The sequence below is a fragment of the Humulus lupulus genome, chromosome 8 (assembly GCF_963169125.1).
Source record: "Humulus lupulus chromosome 8, drHumLupu1.1, whole genome shotgun sequence".
Classification (NCBI taxonomy): domain Eukaryota; kingdom Viridiplantae; phylum Streptophyta; class Magnoliopsida; order Rosales; family Cannabaceae; genus Humulus; species Humulus lupulus.
In genome coordinates, this window is record NC_084800.1 from 81,759,711 (window position 1) to 81,777,731 (window position 18,021).

Below are 18,021 nucleotides of genomic sequence, written 5' to 3' on the forward strand. Positions count from 1 at the left end.
TGAACTACCACAGGATCCAAATAACATCTCACCCATATCATTCCAATGAATGGGTGATACATTCTCTAACATACACATCTCATAAGGTGCCCTCCCATACTGGATAACTCTCTCTCTGATTTACCATCAGTCTGAGGATAATGAATTGTACTAAACTCCAACTGTATACTCATCGCCTTCTGCAACCTTCCCCAAGACTTAGAAGGAATAACAAGGTCCTCATCTAATAAGATAGATATTGAATTCCATGAAGGCGTACTACCTCTCTCACATAGAGGTTTGTATACTGATCAACTATATTACTTGTCCTTACTGATAGAAATGAGCTGACTTAAATACTGGTCCATAATGACCTAATCCAAATCACGCTGACCCATTATCTTGGGCAGCCCCACCGCGAAACCCATCGCAATGTCCTTGCACTATGGAATACACAAAGGCTGTTATAGCCTTTCTGGTTTCTCATACTCTGTCTTGACCTGCTAACAGGTTAAGAACTTTTCCACATATTCAGTCATGTCTCTCTCCATCCCAGGCCACCAATATAAAGCTTTTAAACTCTGTTACATCTTTCATGATGCCTAAATGAAGAGAATAAGAGGTAGTATGAGATTCGTCCAGAATCCCTCATTTAATCTCAGTGTCCATCAGATTCCAAGTCCGATCCTTATACCACAATAAACCCATACCTGAAACTGTATAATCCTTAGCTAATCTAGCTAAGACATTCCCCTCAATTCTCCTATCCGTGGTTCACTTAACTGTTTTCCTTTAATCCTTTATACAAGAGTAACTTAAACATAATGTTGGCCACCTGGCCCACCAGTAACTCTACTCTAGTTCTGGTCATATCCTTCAAATAACATGATGCATAGGCAATCATCTTTTCCTATCGTTGATGTGTTATAAAAACCTACAACTGGTTCTGATCTGTAAGAAGACTCAGAACTCTTCCACAAAGTACATGTAATATCTTGCCCATCCAAGGAAACTCCTACCCTCTAAGGCGTTCCTTGACCTTGGAAATTCTCCATCAGAGATTATACAATACCATCGATCAAGACAATCACAAATCTAATTAAGATAATTCTTGGATACTCTAGTAATCTATTTCATCAAAACAACTCAGCACTCCCAGTGCCCCTGTCTGATATAAAAACAATCTTCTGCATATCCTTTTCCTTGATCTCTAGCTGGTAATAAGTAGATCAAAGATCCACCTTGGAGAATACCATCTTACTCAATAATTGAGCCTTTAGTTCTTACAGTTTTGCTGAAACCATTCAATAAAGTACCTTAGACTTGATTCCTTCTCTGGCACCAATCAAATCACCATTTTATCTCTTTATATGAAAGTAACCTGGACTATTCCCTTGGAGATAAATCCGAAATTCACAGACTATCCAATCTGTCTTGGTCCCACTGGCACGACCTAAGTGGTATCCACCACACTAGCTAAGAGTTCTATGCATCCTCCTGTAATAGATCTCCAGCTCTAAATACAGATGTCATAAGTATACAAAATCCATGCACAACGCCAACTACCATCAGGGTTTTCCACTCTCAAACCCAAGAGTTACTATCCTTTCCATGAAATCTAGCATTTCCCCACACTTGGTTAACCAATCCGTATCCAAGAACATACTGAAGTCAGTCATAACCAACTTTATCAAGACAACTGATGAGTCCTTTCCACCATAATCTAAATCATCACAACATAACCATGCAATCGGTATAACAAGTGTATGCTTCTCTAGATGCAACAAACAAAGAACAACATGGCACTAAAACTAGTCAGCATAATACAAAAATAGAAGTAGAAAGCTGACCTGCCACCACTAAAGAACCAGCCTTAGTCTCAATCTCAGTCTTCGCATCTGACTGCATTAGAATGAACACTCAAGCTGGAGTTGAGCTGTCCACCCCCTTTTTCTCATCTATCCCTCTCCTTGGGAAATCCCTCATGAAATGCCCAACCATTCACTACACCAAATACATCTTTCTATAATACATAATTATAAGCTAATAGGTAACCATGCAATCGGTATAACAAGTATTATAATAGGTAAGCTAAAAATTAGAAAGCGGTAAACTAAATTTTAAAATGGAGGGAAAAATGGCTAGGGACTTTTGGGTAGCCCACTCAATTAATGTAAAACCCTTTTTTTTAGCAAATGTAAAAGGCAAAGGCATTATTTCCATCTGATTCCTCTCTGCTCCGCTGCAAGAGCTGCTCCAAAAGCTCCACCTCCATTGCTCGCCACTTTGGTTGATTTTGCTCTCACCCTCAGGCGCACACTGTAATCTATCACCCTCTCTCAATCTCTCGTTCACTCATTTTCAACATTGTTGACCGACCTCCATCTTTCAATCTCTCACTCTCGTTCTCCCTCAGACGTGGACTAAGGCTCGATGACTATGGGACGTAGGCAGGGACTAAAGGTTGACGATGTTGGGATGCAGGCGATGCTTTGGTGGTGAGGGCTAGATCGGTGAAGGTGGTGGTCGACTGTGTCTGTTGCAAAGGTCGGGGACAGACAGGGACTGAAGGGTGACGAATGGGTAAGATTTTTTCTCACCTTTTTTTTTTTGTTAACATCTCGATTGAAAATAGAGATATTGAATATGATATTTATGTATTTATTTTGTGTTTTGAGATCTTTGTATATACCTAGGTTGAAGATAGATTCAAATAATTGGATTAATCATTTTCCTCTATTTGTGTGAGTGTTTGTTCTTCTGCGAGATTTAATGGCTAGAACCCGATTATAATCTTTAAAATTGAGTTCGATCTGATTCTTCTTCGAATGAGTTGCTCGGTCTGATTCATTTTCTTTGATAATGTCATGCTTGTTCTCCTCCTTTGGCAAGTATTTTCCATTTGTAGATGATTGTCATTTCATATAGAGCAAGATGATAAGGCAGTTCATCATGAAGGCTCAACAGGGGCCCGCTACAGTTGGTCTTCTTCTATTCAACCAAAAGAGAGAGATCCATAGTAGGAACAAGAAGGACATGGAGTTTATAGCTAAAAGGTATGGTGCTTTGCAGGAAGTAGACAGAGTCATTGATTATGCTGAGTTCCATGATAAACGTCTTATTCCTCTCCCCAGGGTATGATTATGTTGTCAATTTTAATTTATTTTTGAAGTAATTGATTAGTTTATCTCTTCTTTTATTTTGGAATCAATCTTAAATGTATCGTTTTCTTGTTAATTTAGCTTCCTTTTTTTTTGCTTTTTCTAACAATATGCATGTTTTAAATTTTATGAGTATCAGTCAGCAAAGGAAAATTTTGAGTTGGCTCTAGAGGCAGACAACTCAAACACCTATGCCAGATATTGGTTGTCCAGATTGCATATGAAATATCATGTTCCTGGAGCATGTAAAGCAGTGTAAGGAGAATTTTATAATTGGCATTTTTGTTTATCAACTTACCTTTTCTGATGTTGGTGATGATCTGTACTCAATTTAAGAGATATCATGACTATTTTAATGTTTCAAAATTCAACTTTGGAGAAGAAAAATATATGGACTCTCTATCAATAAGAGGGTAAAAAGATGATAGTCTAGTTTTGGGTATGTATGGATCTGGCCATGTTAATTTCTTGACTAGAGATGTTAAAGTTGTTTAAGATAAAATTCAATATTTTGGTGAAGCAGCCCTCTCTATGTTATTAAAAAAATATAAAATTTTGGAAATAGTTACATAAATGGTTTCTTTTTCTCTAGAATGCAAAATGATAAAGAAAGAAAATTTTCAAGATGATATGGCCCCCAATTTATTACTCTTTCTCTATCTCTCTCTCTCTCTCTCTCTCAATTGTTGATTAATTTAATATGCTCATAATTTTTTCTTTATATTTGAATTAATTGTCGATTGTTATTATTTTCTCTAAATCACTATATCCTTTTGATTATTTATTTTCTCTTTTTTTTTTCATATCAGGGGTGCTGCATTGTTAGTAGAAGCTGAAAACAAGCGTGATAAAAATGCTCAATATGAACTGGGTTGCTGGTTGAGAGTTGAGGTTAGGTTTCTTCATTCATGTTTTGTCTAGTGCAACTTCAGTAGTTTATTCATTTTAGGCTTGTTGTTCATAAACTTTAACCCAAGGATCCTGCACTAGCAATTAAAATCATTGAAGAGAAACCATTTGTTTGAGAAACTTTTATTTACACTTTAATTGTAAACATGTTTAATTTATTAAGTCTATTTGACAATGGTTATTGTAAAATAAGTTGCACCAAACTGGTGGATTGTGTAAATGTGCATCTTTCGGTTCGAAAAATGGTTTGATGGTGCCCTTCAAACCATAATTTTTTTGGTTTGTTATGTTAATATTTGTCTTAACAAAGATTTAGTTAACTTGTTATTGTGTTAATTTTTTTAGATTTGATTTGGTCATGAATGTGTACTATGGTTTGTTATGATTTGTTATTGTGTTAATTCATCTGACTTGTTTTTTATATTTACACATATGTTATACATACGTTCTATGTTATAGTGGCATAATTCATTTTTATCATATTATATTTACACACACACACACACACACACACACATATATATATATATCAAATCATATAACCCATCTTCTAGTATATTTATTCTATTTATATTGAGTATTTTTTGGTCTTCTTTTTTGTCAATATTATATGGGTTAATTTTAATTTGTTGGTTGTTTCGTTGCATTGACTATCAGTTTCAAAGTTTATGTTTTGGAAGTGAGAGATAGATTACTTTCGTGGATTAGTAAGATAATGTTATTTAGATTTATTTGATATGCTATGTTTGTATCGATTTATCTATAAAAAAATTAGTCTAACTGCTTAAGACAGTCTTTTTTGAAGAATATATTACTAAGATTTGCTCAAATAATGCATAAAACTATTTGATGGAATAATTCTATCGATTCTCAACTTTGTATCCTTTCTTAATTTGGCATATTCTTTAACCCCCCATGACATGGCCTATTTTACATATTCTTTTTTTGGAAGCATTGCTTCTTCTTCATTTATCATGATTTTGTTTTGAGCGTAAGAGGTTTATTAAGTAGAAAGTAAATATGTGCAAATTTCAGGACGTGTCATTCTACTACCAAATTTCAATGTTACCGAATTAGTCAAGTCATTTGCAGGTATTATACATAGAAAACTAATATCCTGCATTTGTTATATACTGTGTTTGCCAATCTGATTATAAGTTGAAAGTTGTTTTATTAATAGTCTTATTATCTTTTGCAGTAAAAGAAAATGATATGTTGTTGGTTATCTATCATTGGCAGAGCTAGTTGAGCTTGTACCACATATATGTTGCCCTTCCAATGACTATCCCGACAAAAAGAAACTATTCTCTGTCCAAGATTTCTTTAGATTTTGAGGTTGTTCAATAATTAGCATTGCAAATATTATGAGGGGAATTCTCAGTTTGCATAATCAAGTTTTGTCAAGTACTTTGAATTATTGCTCTGTAGTGCATAATCAAGTTTGAATGATGATTCTTCATTTTTATTCAACACTGTTAGTTTTGACTATTCTTTTCCTTAGTCCCTATAATAATATGATAACCATATATACTCAAAAATTAATATATAAAAGAATTTTTTTACTTATTGTATCATTTAATTTTAATTTTGTATTAATCTTTTAGGTATTGATTATATTCTTTAGGTTGTGGATCGAATTGGCAAGGAGCATTGCAAAGTTAATTAACTTGATTATTAATTGCAAGAGGTACGCAAGTATGTTCTCTTAACTCTTTTATTAATATCATACAAATGTTAGAGGAGTTTGAATATCTTAAATATTCATCCGTAGATAAGTAGGTTCTGAGATTTAAATTGTGTGTTGCGGTGATAACGGAAGGTTGAAAACTTGTGTGTCTTAGAGAAGTAGGTCTTAAAAAAAATGTGTCTGTTACGGTGATATAAGGAAGAAAACTTATTGTGTGTTGTTTGAATTGTTTTACTTGGTATTGATAGATGGTTAGGTCACTATTATATGAGAATTGATGTAAGATTTTATCTAGAATTATGTATTATCTTCTTACAAATAAATTGTGTTTGCTTGAATTGATTTAATTATATTGACAGAATCATGTATTGAAGTTGTTATAAACAACTTAACATTATATATATTCCTTTTTTGGAGTAAAGCATTTGATGTAAGTTTTTGAAGTATTTATTGGACTTTATTAGAGTGTTCTACTATATGAGTTCAAGCTTTTACCAGACATAGCCATTAGTTATGTTTTAATTGTCATTAGTGATACATCTTTTGCTGCTGGTTAATACATGTGAAGTGAGAATCCATTTCTTACTGCTTTGGCTTCTCTTTTGTGATTTCTTGCTACAAATTATAAAACTTATAGGGTAACTCTTGATGGTTTATTCTATTGTGCTATGTGTTTTATTTCTGCTGCAATTGTTGTAGTAGTTATAACATATATATCATAGGAAAAGTAGTGTTCTAGAGGGCAAATATGTTTTGAAAAAAATTATGCAAGTTTTGTTTGCTTTCATTAAGCAACAAATTCCTAAATGGAAAACAAAAGTTATGTTAGTGCCCATCAAAAGCTACGGATAGATCCAACTAAGTTTTATAACTTGCATGCCTAGTTATTTACCTCATTTGCTAGTTAATTTCATATTGAAGAATAAGTTGAACAACTCTAAATTAATGCATGCATGAACCTTGTTTTTTAGTTCTATCAAATTTTACATACTTGAAAGAATGGGAAGATGCTAGTTTGTTTAGAATGAACATTAAGTTAGGTGATTAATTTTCCTCATCTTGTGTATTTATTTGGTATTTCTATTTTTGCATCAAATAGTCTTATAAACAAGTATAGTAGATTACCTTAATTGTTTGAGAATTTGATGTAAGCTTATTCTCTTGATCTCTGCTTGCCTTTCCTTCAGAGTTAATGGCTTCAAATATTTCCCCAAAGCCTAAACTCATTGGTGGATTTGTCTCACACTTAGAACTTGTCCCTGCTGTGGAATCTCTTGTAAAAGCTTTAAATCTTTTCTGAAACAATGTTCTTATTATGTAATTCTTGCTACGATTCACACTCATATCCACAACATTAAAATCCTCAAACAAGGGCTTTGAGATCCCAAAACTTACAACGACCAGAGAATTTCCAATATGCTCAAATGCCTCAGCGAGCATGGTTACATCACCACCAACTAAATGTGACTTAAGGTTATCACAAAATTTTAAAGGCAAGTGTTTTGTGATCCTAGGCATGCTCAACAAATAAAAAAGTAGAGTGAACGAAATTTGGCACAACATCATACATACTTTTTCTTGAAAATGTTATTGTTTTTTTATTTTCTATATCATTAAATTGCATCCTAATTATGATGGTGGGAATAAACAAGTTAGGTTGAGAATTGCAAAACCAAACTATAATTTAGTTAGCAAAAGGTTTCAAGTGTTCTAAGGATAGTTTCAAGTGTCCTGTATTGCAGGTGCAGAAAAGCTCATGCAATTTCATTAGATTCATGGATCTTGTACTTAGGTGTGTTTTTGCTGTTATGGATTCCCCTCTATTTCATATTTAGAAAAACTATAAATCTGATATTTGTGTATATATTTTGTCTTCATAGTATTTGTTGTTTTGCCTCTTCCACTTTTATCTATTTTTTCACATTACCTTTTAGCTTTGGGATATTGGATTTATATTATGTCTTGATTTAACTTTGATGTGTTTGGTTTTTGTAAGTTCAAATTTCCACGTGCCCTGGATCATGGTATTCTTGTGAGAATTCTCATATTCCATTATAAGTACACTTTTAACTAGCTTATGTCTTGCATAGAAACATTGTCATGTTGGAATATACATATCAATATGTATGTCATACATTATTCTCTGCCTTTATTTTTTGAATTTTTAATTAATTCATAGCTTGCTTACCTAATTATATTTTATAATATTTGATTGGGATTAATTAGTAGCTTAGCTAATCTTTGCCTCTTTTTTGGGCATTGAAAAATTTCTCTTATGGGACTGGGATTTTTGTTATATTTTAAGTTGTAGGTTTTTTTTTTAAATGGCAGTCTTTTTTTTTCCTTGGAAACATTGACCTAACTGATTAATTTTTTTATCCTTTTGAGTCAAATATTTGATAAATTGTTATCATATTTAATCAATGGCAAGAGAAAGATCCAGTAGTCTTAATAAGAGATAGAATTAGTTCTTATCTACCTGGAGATACAATCTTGGTACAAACAATTAAATATGTTGAGTAGCTTAATTGTAATTGAACTGTGTTTAGTTGTTGGGTTATTTTCTCTTTTTCTTTTCATTTAGCCATTTTACCAAGTAAAACTAATGTCCTATGTGTAGATGAAAACCTTTTAGTTAGCATTTTTTGTAGCATTGTTTGTTTTTTATGTTTTACTAATTTGCTATTTTCGTTTTTTACTTTGGAATGCTAGTACTGGATCTAATTTTCACTGCTGCTTTTTGCCTTTTCTTGTATAGGTGTATAAAATTTTCTTAAAATGATATATAATGGTTTACTAATGTTACCTGAATGGAGTAACTGAATGAGATATGATTAGTCATTCCATGAATAGTTATTTATGTTTGTGATGGTCATTCATTTTATGGTTTTGCTTATTGGTTTTATTGAAGATATGAGACTATTCTAAGTATGAGGCTACTCTTGCTTTTTCTTGGTCTACTTTCCCTAATAAATCAGTTTTGTGGAACGTCTTTGCCTCATTTAGTGGCCAGTTCAGACATTATACTTGTAAGCATGAGTTCTAATTCTGACATTTTGTAATTGATTGATTGTTTATAAGCTAGTCTTTGACAAGTCTAATGTTCTTAATGATTAAAGGACTTTTTTGTTGTTGTTGTAATGTGCAGGTATATTGTGATGTCTTTCTTTGGAGCAATGCTAGACAAAGTTTGTAGTTGAAGTTTTTAGAGTCAAAGAATGTATTTTACCAACTTTGTATACATTTCCTAAATTGTACCGGTACTCAAAAATATATTTGTACAATTTAAGGGTGTTTTAAGTATATTAAATGAAGCGGGTTTGAATTAAAGCAATAAAAAATAATTATAATGTACAGTGTTATATAATAATAATTCAAGTTTATCCAAATATTAGAATAATACAAAATAAGTGTTATTGTATCTTTTACAATAACACTAGTTTATAAGCATAAAATTATGCTATGTAAACTATTTTCTATAATGCAGAAAATGTGCTATTATAAAGTGTATCATAACACTACTTTATAAGCACAAAAAATTGTTTTATAATCTATTTATAAATCGCATAATGAAATACTTATCTAATTATTAAAATAACACAACAAAAGTGTTATCGTAGGCTATACCATAACACATGTCTATAACTATGGAAAAGTGTTATGCAAAGTGCTCCCACTTACTATAACACCACTTTCCTTAACACATCAAAAAGTGTTATGGTATATATTTGATAATACATTTTTGGTCTTATTAAAAGCATTTTTGCTTGTAGTGATTCCACATAAGAAACATGTCTTTGCTCGGCATTCTCCCAGATGACGTCTCTTACACTAAGCGCATTTTGGATAAGTCCTCCAGCTCTTATTCTTGCTCGAACTAATAAATGGAGGTGTCACTGTCTGAGCTCCATGCTCTCCAACACTCTCCTTCTCAATCTGATTTCATGTGCTCTCAACAGCAAGAGCCCTCTCTTCCACATGAGCATAGGTAGAGATTTCATGCACTAGGGCAACTCTAATCCCCTAAGTTATTCTAGGATTCAATCCCTAGAAAAACTTTTCCTTCCGAGCTACATCTGTGGGTACCATATCAAAAGCAAGCTTCGCCAACTCATCAAATCTATTAACATACTCGGTTACTGTTGCATTTCCCTGAACCAAGTTCAGAAACTCATTCATCTTAGCAATCTTGGTTGCATCACAGTAATATCTTTCATTAAATAGCTGCTTAAATTCTTTCCAGCCCATCATAGCTGTATCTATTGTCTGGGATACCACTTCCCACCACGTCTGGGCATCATCCCGCAATACATATGTAGCACAGATTACCCTATCATGACCTACCACCCCCATACTATCGAGAATGGAATTAATAATGCCCATCCATTGCTCAGTTCTAAATGGATCTAGGCCTCCCTCAAAGACTGAAGAGTAATACTCCTGGAATCTTCCACAAAGAAATTCCCACCTGTTCTCAACCCTAGGCTGAGCCAAAACTAGTGCCACTCCTAGCATAACAAAGGAAGAGGTGTTCCCTAACAGATTTTGTTGTTGCTTCAAACACCTAATCTCTTCTTCTTGCCTCTACAATCTTAATTGCATATCTATAAACACCTGCTAGAAATTCTGAGGGGCATGTGAAGAACTCAAACCCTGGCTGAAATCCCCACCCCCAGTATAACCACCACCAGGTCTCATTATCTGCCTTGGGTACAAACTTGTTGATTGAATCTGCAGTCAATAACTTGACCCATTAAACATGATGAGCATTTTTAAAAGCCTTCCCCACGGAAAAAATCATACCAAACCACCGCAGTGTTAAAAACATGCACATAGCACTTGTTCATCAATTCACAACCCCTGCTCTTCCAACATACAAACCATGCTTCCAACTCCAGCATGTAATTATCACATTCATATATATATATATATATATTCACAGATCATGTAATCATATTAATAGTCAAGAGCAAAGCTCTATCAAAATCTCATTCTCCCTAGTACAATATGCAGGTAAAGCATTTACATTCTATTTAAGTAGTTAAGCACATAACCATATAAATAGTTACCATACCCTGAGTGAAGCTATCTTTAGTGACGAGTGTACATGCCCAACTTGTCTATAGGAACCCTTAAACTTGGTTTGCTCTGATACCAAGTTGTAATGCCCTACTACCCAGAGACCATTATGCCGTGCATTTTAAACAATGATAAACTCGATAAACGAGTTATTTGGCCATAATCGTGTAACTACATTTGATTAATAGTTTAGGGTTAAAATTTTTGGTTAAAGAGACAACGCTTCACTAAAACGTTTACTGTTTACATTGGGATCCCAAAATATATTTTAAAGATTAATTACAATAAAAGAGTTACAACCAACCGACCTAAGTTGCAAAATAAGGTTTAACCCTAGTTCCTTTTTAAACCTTCGGTCGTGGTGGTCGAGCAGCCGCATATGTACAAATCATCACCTAAGCTCTCCTACTCAAGGATGGTCCAACTTTCTTTTACCTTCACCTGCACCACATATCACCCATGAGCTGAAGCTCAGCAAGAAAACTCAAACATGCTAATAAGCAAACAATAACATGTCACCAAATCATAATAAGCATGCCTAGAAATAATAACTCTATTCACGCATGCAGGCAAGTACTAATAAATGATGATGGAGTTATGTGCTCTGAGTAGATTACTAATAAGTCTCTCTCTTAAGGGTAGATCACTAATAAGTCTCTCTGAGGTAGATGACTGATAAGTCTCTCTGAGGTAGATGACTAATAAGTCTCTCTGAATAGATGACTAATAAGTTTCTCTGGATAGATGACTAATAAGTCTCTCTGGATAGATGACTAATAAGTCTCTCTGGGATTTTACGCCCCAAGGCATGTGACGTTTCAGTCACCTGAGCCTTTTAGCCTTGGCTCTGAGTAACTAGCCATTAGAATAGACAAGCGCTTTAGTTTTCTTCGATTTATATGTCGGTCAAGCATTTAATGCTCATGTTGATTAGATCTAATCATTTCGGCTTGCATTAAACACGTTAATGCCACTCTTGACTCATAATCCAATACCATTCGACCAGAGCTCAGTACTAGGACCGACCATGATTGATAAGTCAAAGCTTCACGACCAATACTAAAAACCAATGCCATTTCTGACTAATAAGTCAATGCCATTCACAAGTAAGCCATGCTGCCAGACATAAGTAATGAAACCATTGTCCATTTATAGAGTACTCAACATGCATCATCAACAATTACTAGCATAATTATAATCATGCACATTCAAACATCTAGATATAAGGCATTCAACATGCTTAACTAATAAGCATAATCATAATCATGCACAATTACAGAGACTCAAATTCTGATCAATTCCATATTCAACATTTATGCTATGTCATAACCACATGTATCATATACATCACATGTATCACATACTGGGTGCAGTTTTCTTACCTTAGACTTAAGCGTAAAATAAATGAAGAACAACCCCTTGAAAACGATCTTGTCCTTAGGCCCTTAGCGGTCACCTAATCATAACCAAATATGAAATCCCATCAATAAAATAAGTAATAAAAGGTTCATAGATTAAAACCCAGCTCCCAGGACCTCGAATCCTACTAAAATGGTTAGTAGATTCGATCTAGAGCCTTGAGAATTGGAGACCCGCACTTAAAACTCGCTAACACCCATCCTGGCACAAAAGGGACAGGCGGGCTGCGACCTGCCCACAAGGGTTGACGCACCCCCATGGAAGAGAGGTCCCCTGTCTTATGTTCCAAGGGTGGGCCACGACTTGACCTTGTGGATCGTGGTGCGCCTGCTTGACAAAGCCCAAGGGAGGCTTTGGAACACATTCAAGTCGCGACTTGCATAAACTCAATCGCGACTTGACCTCGCGAACCTAGCTTCCCTGCATTTCCTTCAATCTAAACCTCAACCAAACAATCCCAAAATCATAACTAATCATATAAACAACATAATCACCATACTAACATCAAAACCCAAGCCTAGAAACACTTAAAACCTCAACAATTATTCACTTCTAAGATCAAAATCCCAAGCTTAAACATAACCTTAAAAACAGAGTAAGAACCAGAGATTCAAGCTGAAAAATCATTACCTCAATCCTAGAATTGAACCTTTGTGTTACTGCAACACAGTCCTAAGCCCTCAGTCCTCAAATCCCTTAAGGTTCAAGCTTCAAAATCAACCGAGAGAAAAAGAGGGAAGTAATCGGGAAAGAGAAAGAGTAACCTTTGTTTTTGCCCAACTAATTCCACAACCTTCCTTAGCTGAGCTTATATAATGGTCAAAATGACCAAAATGCCCCTAGGGCAATTTTAATTCCTCAAAGCTACCCAAGGGCATAATTTTCATTTCCCACCTATCCCGCCAATCATAACTAACGTCATCTAATTCCCGTTACTCTCAATATCCGCATCTAATTAATAAATCATATTCCATTACCCGCTCATTCCCTATAATGTATTAAACACCAATTTACCCATAGACTCACCCCAAGCCCGGTAATTAATCCCGTTATGACAAAACCACTAACTTGCATCCTAGGATCGTCTCATGCCGAATAACTCAAACATATCCACATAATAATATGGTCTCACCCATATATCACATACAAGAACATAAATATGCAATTAGATCTCAATGGCCAAAATTATGAAAATGCCCTTCTAATAAGAAATGAGCCCACATGCATGTAGTTATCATCATATCATAATATAATTCACATAACCATGCATGTAATCACATAATCACATATCAAATCAATTATGGCCCTCCCAACCCCTAAATCAAGGCCCTAAGCCTTATTAGGAAATTTGGGACGTTACACTTAAAAAAAAAAAAAAAGCCATAAAATAAGTTCTTTTGAAAGAATACCTTATTTTTATAGGCTTGTTAAAAAAAACCTATACAAGATGTAATTTTCTCTTTTATTTATTTATTTATAGTCTATAAATAACATGTATAATTATTTTTAAATAAAATATCAATATATTTTATTTTTCCTTATATTATTATTTCTAAAATAATAATTTCTTAAATAACCTCTATTATTTTTATTAATCATCAAATATCTTGTTTGTTTTATCAAACTTGCTTGTATTTTTATTTTAAAAAGTTGTATTTTCTGAATTTCCGAGGAGCTCCTTTTCATATTAGTCGCAATGCTCCTTTGTGGCCCATGACTTTGGTTGCATGCCCTTAGGCCAAACAATAAGCTTCTTTGGATAAAAAAATTCATCCAACTATGAGTGTTTCTTTTCCATCTTTAATGTGATTAATCACTTATAAAAGAAAATATTTGTATATTATATTTATAATTTAATTTTATAAGTGTCACATTTTATTTATATTTATATTTATTCCATTTCAATTAAATTTAAGACTCCACTCTTTATTGTATATATTTATAAAGCATATGTTTTTGTTTGCCATAATTTTTTTTAGGTGTTTTTGTATTTTGGTGTTTGATATTTTTTTTTATTTATGTATTATGATTTATATTTAATTTATAATTTGGATGAGATAGTATTCTAATTGAAGTTTAATATATTGTAAATCAACATAGTTTACAAAATTAATCATAAAATATAATAAGATCTAGGGCTTAAAAGATTAGAGAAGCATTGCAGTAATTAATTAAGAAATAAACTCATAACGAAAAAGTAGCCAAAGTCTCCACTTCGAGCTGAAAACATGCCATGTAAATTAACTTGCGAGGTTTTGTTGTGCTACTTAAGTATTCTATTTTGTTCATGACAGATAAATTAAGTATTCCTTAATAAGATAAGGATTTATTGCAATTTTGGTACGTCTCTTAAGTTGAACCTTGCCAGCGTAAGAAGCATTAATCAAATAATTCACTTGTTGGATAATATAGAGTTGGGTAGTTCTCTGGTGCCCTCTCCAAAAAGGAGTACACTAGTGCACCCCCTTTAGATTTTGGTTAGGAAAGTATTTTTGGCACAAATATTTTTCTGGTTGTGTATATTGTAGTTATTTAGAGCATCCTGCAAATTTTCTAGAAATTTCGAATAATTTACACTGTGGAAAACAAAGTTCAAATAGTTTGTTGCACGTGTGACTGTTTTTTTTATGTGTGTGGAAGGTAACCTGTTTGAACCTTATTTTCAGAACTATAAATTATTTGGAATTTTCTAAAAATTTGCAGGATGCTCTAAATAACTACAATTTACACGATCATAAAAAATTTGCCGAAAATACTTTCTAAGCCAAAAATACCAATGGGGTGCACCGATGTGCCTTTTTTGGGGGGTGCATCGGAGAATCCTCCTATAGAGTAATGTGTTCTCTAAATTTGGAAGTTGATAAGTGCAAAGCAAGGTTACTAGATGATATTTTTGACACCAAAGAGCAACTCAAACCTTACTTGCCATGTTAAAGAAATAACTATTTTAGCTAATGATGTGACATTTTTTTAACATTTTACCACTCCAACCATAACTCTTCTAGGCTAGCTATAATAGAAATTTACTTTTTGACTAGACAAATATAGCTAGTGTGGAGTGGTTAGCCAAATTGATGGCATAGTATTTTAATAATAAAAAAAGTAATGATGGTAATCTAAATTTGTAAAATTTATTAAATTAATCTGTTACACTCAAATTTAAAGATTAAGTAAACAATCTCGAAACGTAGGCTCGTAAAAGCATAGGCTTGAAATGAATGTATTTCCACATTACACTTGTGCAAATTATCATGGAATGTCAGTCACATGGTTCTAGATATGCCATCAGCCTTCGAGCATGAGTTGCAGGCTCGATGCGTTTAACCTTCTTCTAGTAATGAGTTCGACAGACTTAGCAAGTGAGGAGGAGGCGACAACTGGAATGATGTTCTCGAGGCTATGAGTGATCTTAAATGCACGTTGAAGCAATGATCAAGCTCGATGACTCATTTACCAAACGGATAGGCTGATTTGGAATCACTATTCTTTTCAGATTAGTTAAGATTGTGTGTCAAATCCCTAATTTTATGGGATCTTTATTTAAATAATACATTTAATTTTGTATTATTACTATTCAAATATTTATTTGAATTTGAATATATGTTGTAACTTCCCTAAATTAGGGATAAGATATTCCTGTAACCAGGTTTATAAATTGCCTGGATTTGGTCTTTTGTACTCACGCATAATTTAGTACTGGGAAAGACTGCCAAATTGCTTTCACTTGAAGATTTCGCGGAGAGTTCATAATAACAGTAACTCGTGGACATAGGTATAAACTGCTGAACCATGTTAAAAATCTGAGTCTTTTCTTTTCTTCCTAATAAATTGTTTATTGCTCTACATATTTAAGTTGACAAAAAGTGGTGTCAATAGTTTGGTGCTTTCGTTGAGATCATGTAATGACCCACTAATCTAGACTAATTGGACCATTATCGAAACTATACATAAAAACTTACATTTTACGAAAAGACCATAATTTATTGAGTAACTTGAAAATAAGAGTTATTTACAAAGAAACAGAATACTAAGAAGGATTTTGGGATCCCATTGTCTTTAAAACAAAATAAGATTTAAAATAAAAGACATTACATAATAATGCGGAAAATACATGTAAAACCATAAAAAACATAAAAGGAGACTACATCCTCGAATCGATAACGCTCGGCCCCTTGACTCCATTCATCATCGATACACATCCTCCCAAGCATCACGAATCTTACCGCCTCTAAGCTTATTTTCCTGCACATAAACAGAAAGGAGTGAGCCTAATGCCCAGCAAGGAAAAACCTAACACATAGTCATATACACAATTTCATAAGAAAACATAAAGACTTAACATAATACATATAACATACACTTATTATAATGGCCATTATTACTTGGGGTCCCATAGACTAAACAAGCATATGCCCATGGGGTTAATGGGGTCCTACTAGCTAAGTAGGTCATATGCCCATAACCCATTTGGGGTCTTGTTAGTCATATGGGTCATATGCCCAAGCCTACATACACATATACATATCATAACACTTTTAATAACATAAACATATAGATAACATAAGCACATAACATATTAATTCTAGCCTATTTTCCTTACCAAAGTTACCGGGATAAAATGGACTGAGTTAGGACTTTTGGAACACTCCTAAAACCACAATGAACAAGGGTGAGTCTAAAGAAAGGAGATGAAATGAAAGAGAATAGGAAGACTAAACCATTAAACGAAAATATGCTTACCACCACTTAAGTGCTTAAGAACTTGGATTCCCTAACCAAAAAAAAAGAATAAGGTTAGGGGACTGAGTAGAAGGTTTTGAGAAAAGAAATAACATAGAATACAGAAAGGACTAGAGTTTTGGGTTTACCTCAAAGATTGCAAGATCAATCTAACATCCACCGAAATACTATAGCACTCACTTACTTCCCAAGTGTTTGATAAGCTTATGATGTTTAAGCTTATAGTTTTTCCCCAAACCAAGTGTTTACACTCTCTCACTCACTTAACACTAGCAGCCTCTGAACTTAGAGCAAATGGTGAATAATGGCTGGGTACTAGGTCCTATTTATAGAGTTTGGGAATGAAAATATCTTGATTTTACTTGAATAAAAATAATGGCTTTTTAGGTGAAAATCATTTGAATAATCGTTCAGCAGAGGCTGAAGACTCGTTCAGAAGATGCTGGACTGTTGAAGGAGTTTGAATGGCTGAAGGGAAAAGAATTCAAATGTATTTGAATTCATGCTGGTGGAGGCGATATATCGCCCCCTATAGGCGATATATCGCCTGGACCTTTGTTCCCGAGGCGACCGTGCATCGATTCGTGTTTTCCGTATCTACGTGCTGCGACATATCGCCCCCTATAGCTGCGATATATCGGCATACGCTGAATATTTAAACACGAATTTACACATTTTTAGCTGAGTTTGAATGGAGTAAACAGCCTTGACTAAGCCCTCAACGTGCTCAAAGCTGCTGACTGACCCTATACATTCAAACTTTTACCCTTATTTAATTTAATCCTCAAAAATACTAAATCCTTAATTACCATTCAAAACATGTGCTTAAAATCCTATTGGTTGATGTCTAAACCGTATAATATAATAATATATTCCTTAATATCAGACACATTAATCAAACCTTAGGTTATACTTAATATTCTTAAACTATAGGTTAAACTTAGAAAATCTATAAGTACTACTATGAGTGTCCAAATAACTCCCGGTCTGAACCAAAAATCCAAAGTAACAATGATAACACTAAACATACTATAATACTACTAAACA

General features: G+C 33.7%; 1 protein-coding gene across 1 annotated transcript; it reads left to right on the top strand.

Annotated features, from left to right (window-relative positions):
* Positions 1-2,931: 2,931 nt before the first annotated feature.
* LOC133795708 (uncharacterized) lies at positions 2,932-8,932 on the top strand. Its single transcript, XM_062233163.1, has 5 exons — positions 2,932-3,114; positions 3,280-3,395; positions 3,950-4,031; positions 8,715-8,765; positions 8,885-8,932. The coding sequence occupies exons 1-5, from the start codon at positions 2,932-2,934 to the stop codon at positions 8,930-8,932; spliced, it is 480 nt and encodes a 159-aa protein (XP_062089147.1).
* Positions 8,933-18,021: the final 9,089 nt, after the last annotated feature.

Bases quoted from the DNA above. Each gene is read 5' to 3' on its own strand.
- LOC133795708 (XM_062233163.1), top strand. From the start codon at position 2,932: ATGAAGGCTCAACAGGGGCCCGCTACAGTTGGTCTTCTTCTATTCAAC. The intron at 3,115-3,279 runs GTATGATTATGT...TATGAGTATCAG, and splicing joins GTCTTATTCCTCTCCCCAGG to TCAGCAAAGGAAAATTTTGA. The intron at 3,396-3,949 runs GTAAGGAGAATT...TTTTCATATCAG, and splicing joins CCTGGAGCATGTAAAGCAGT to GGGTGCTGCATTGTTAGTAG.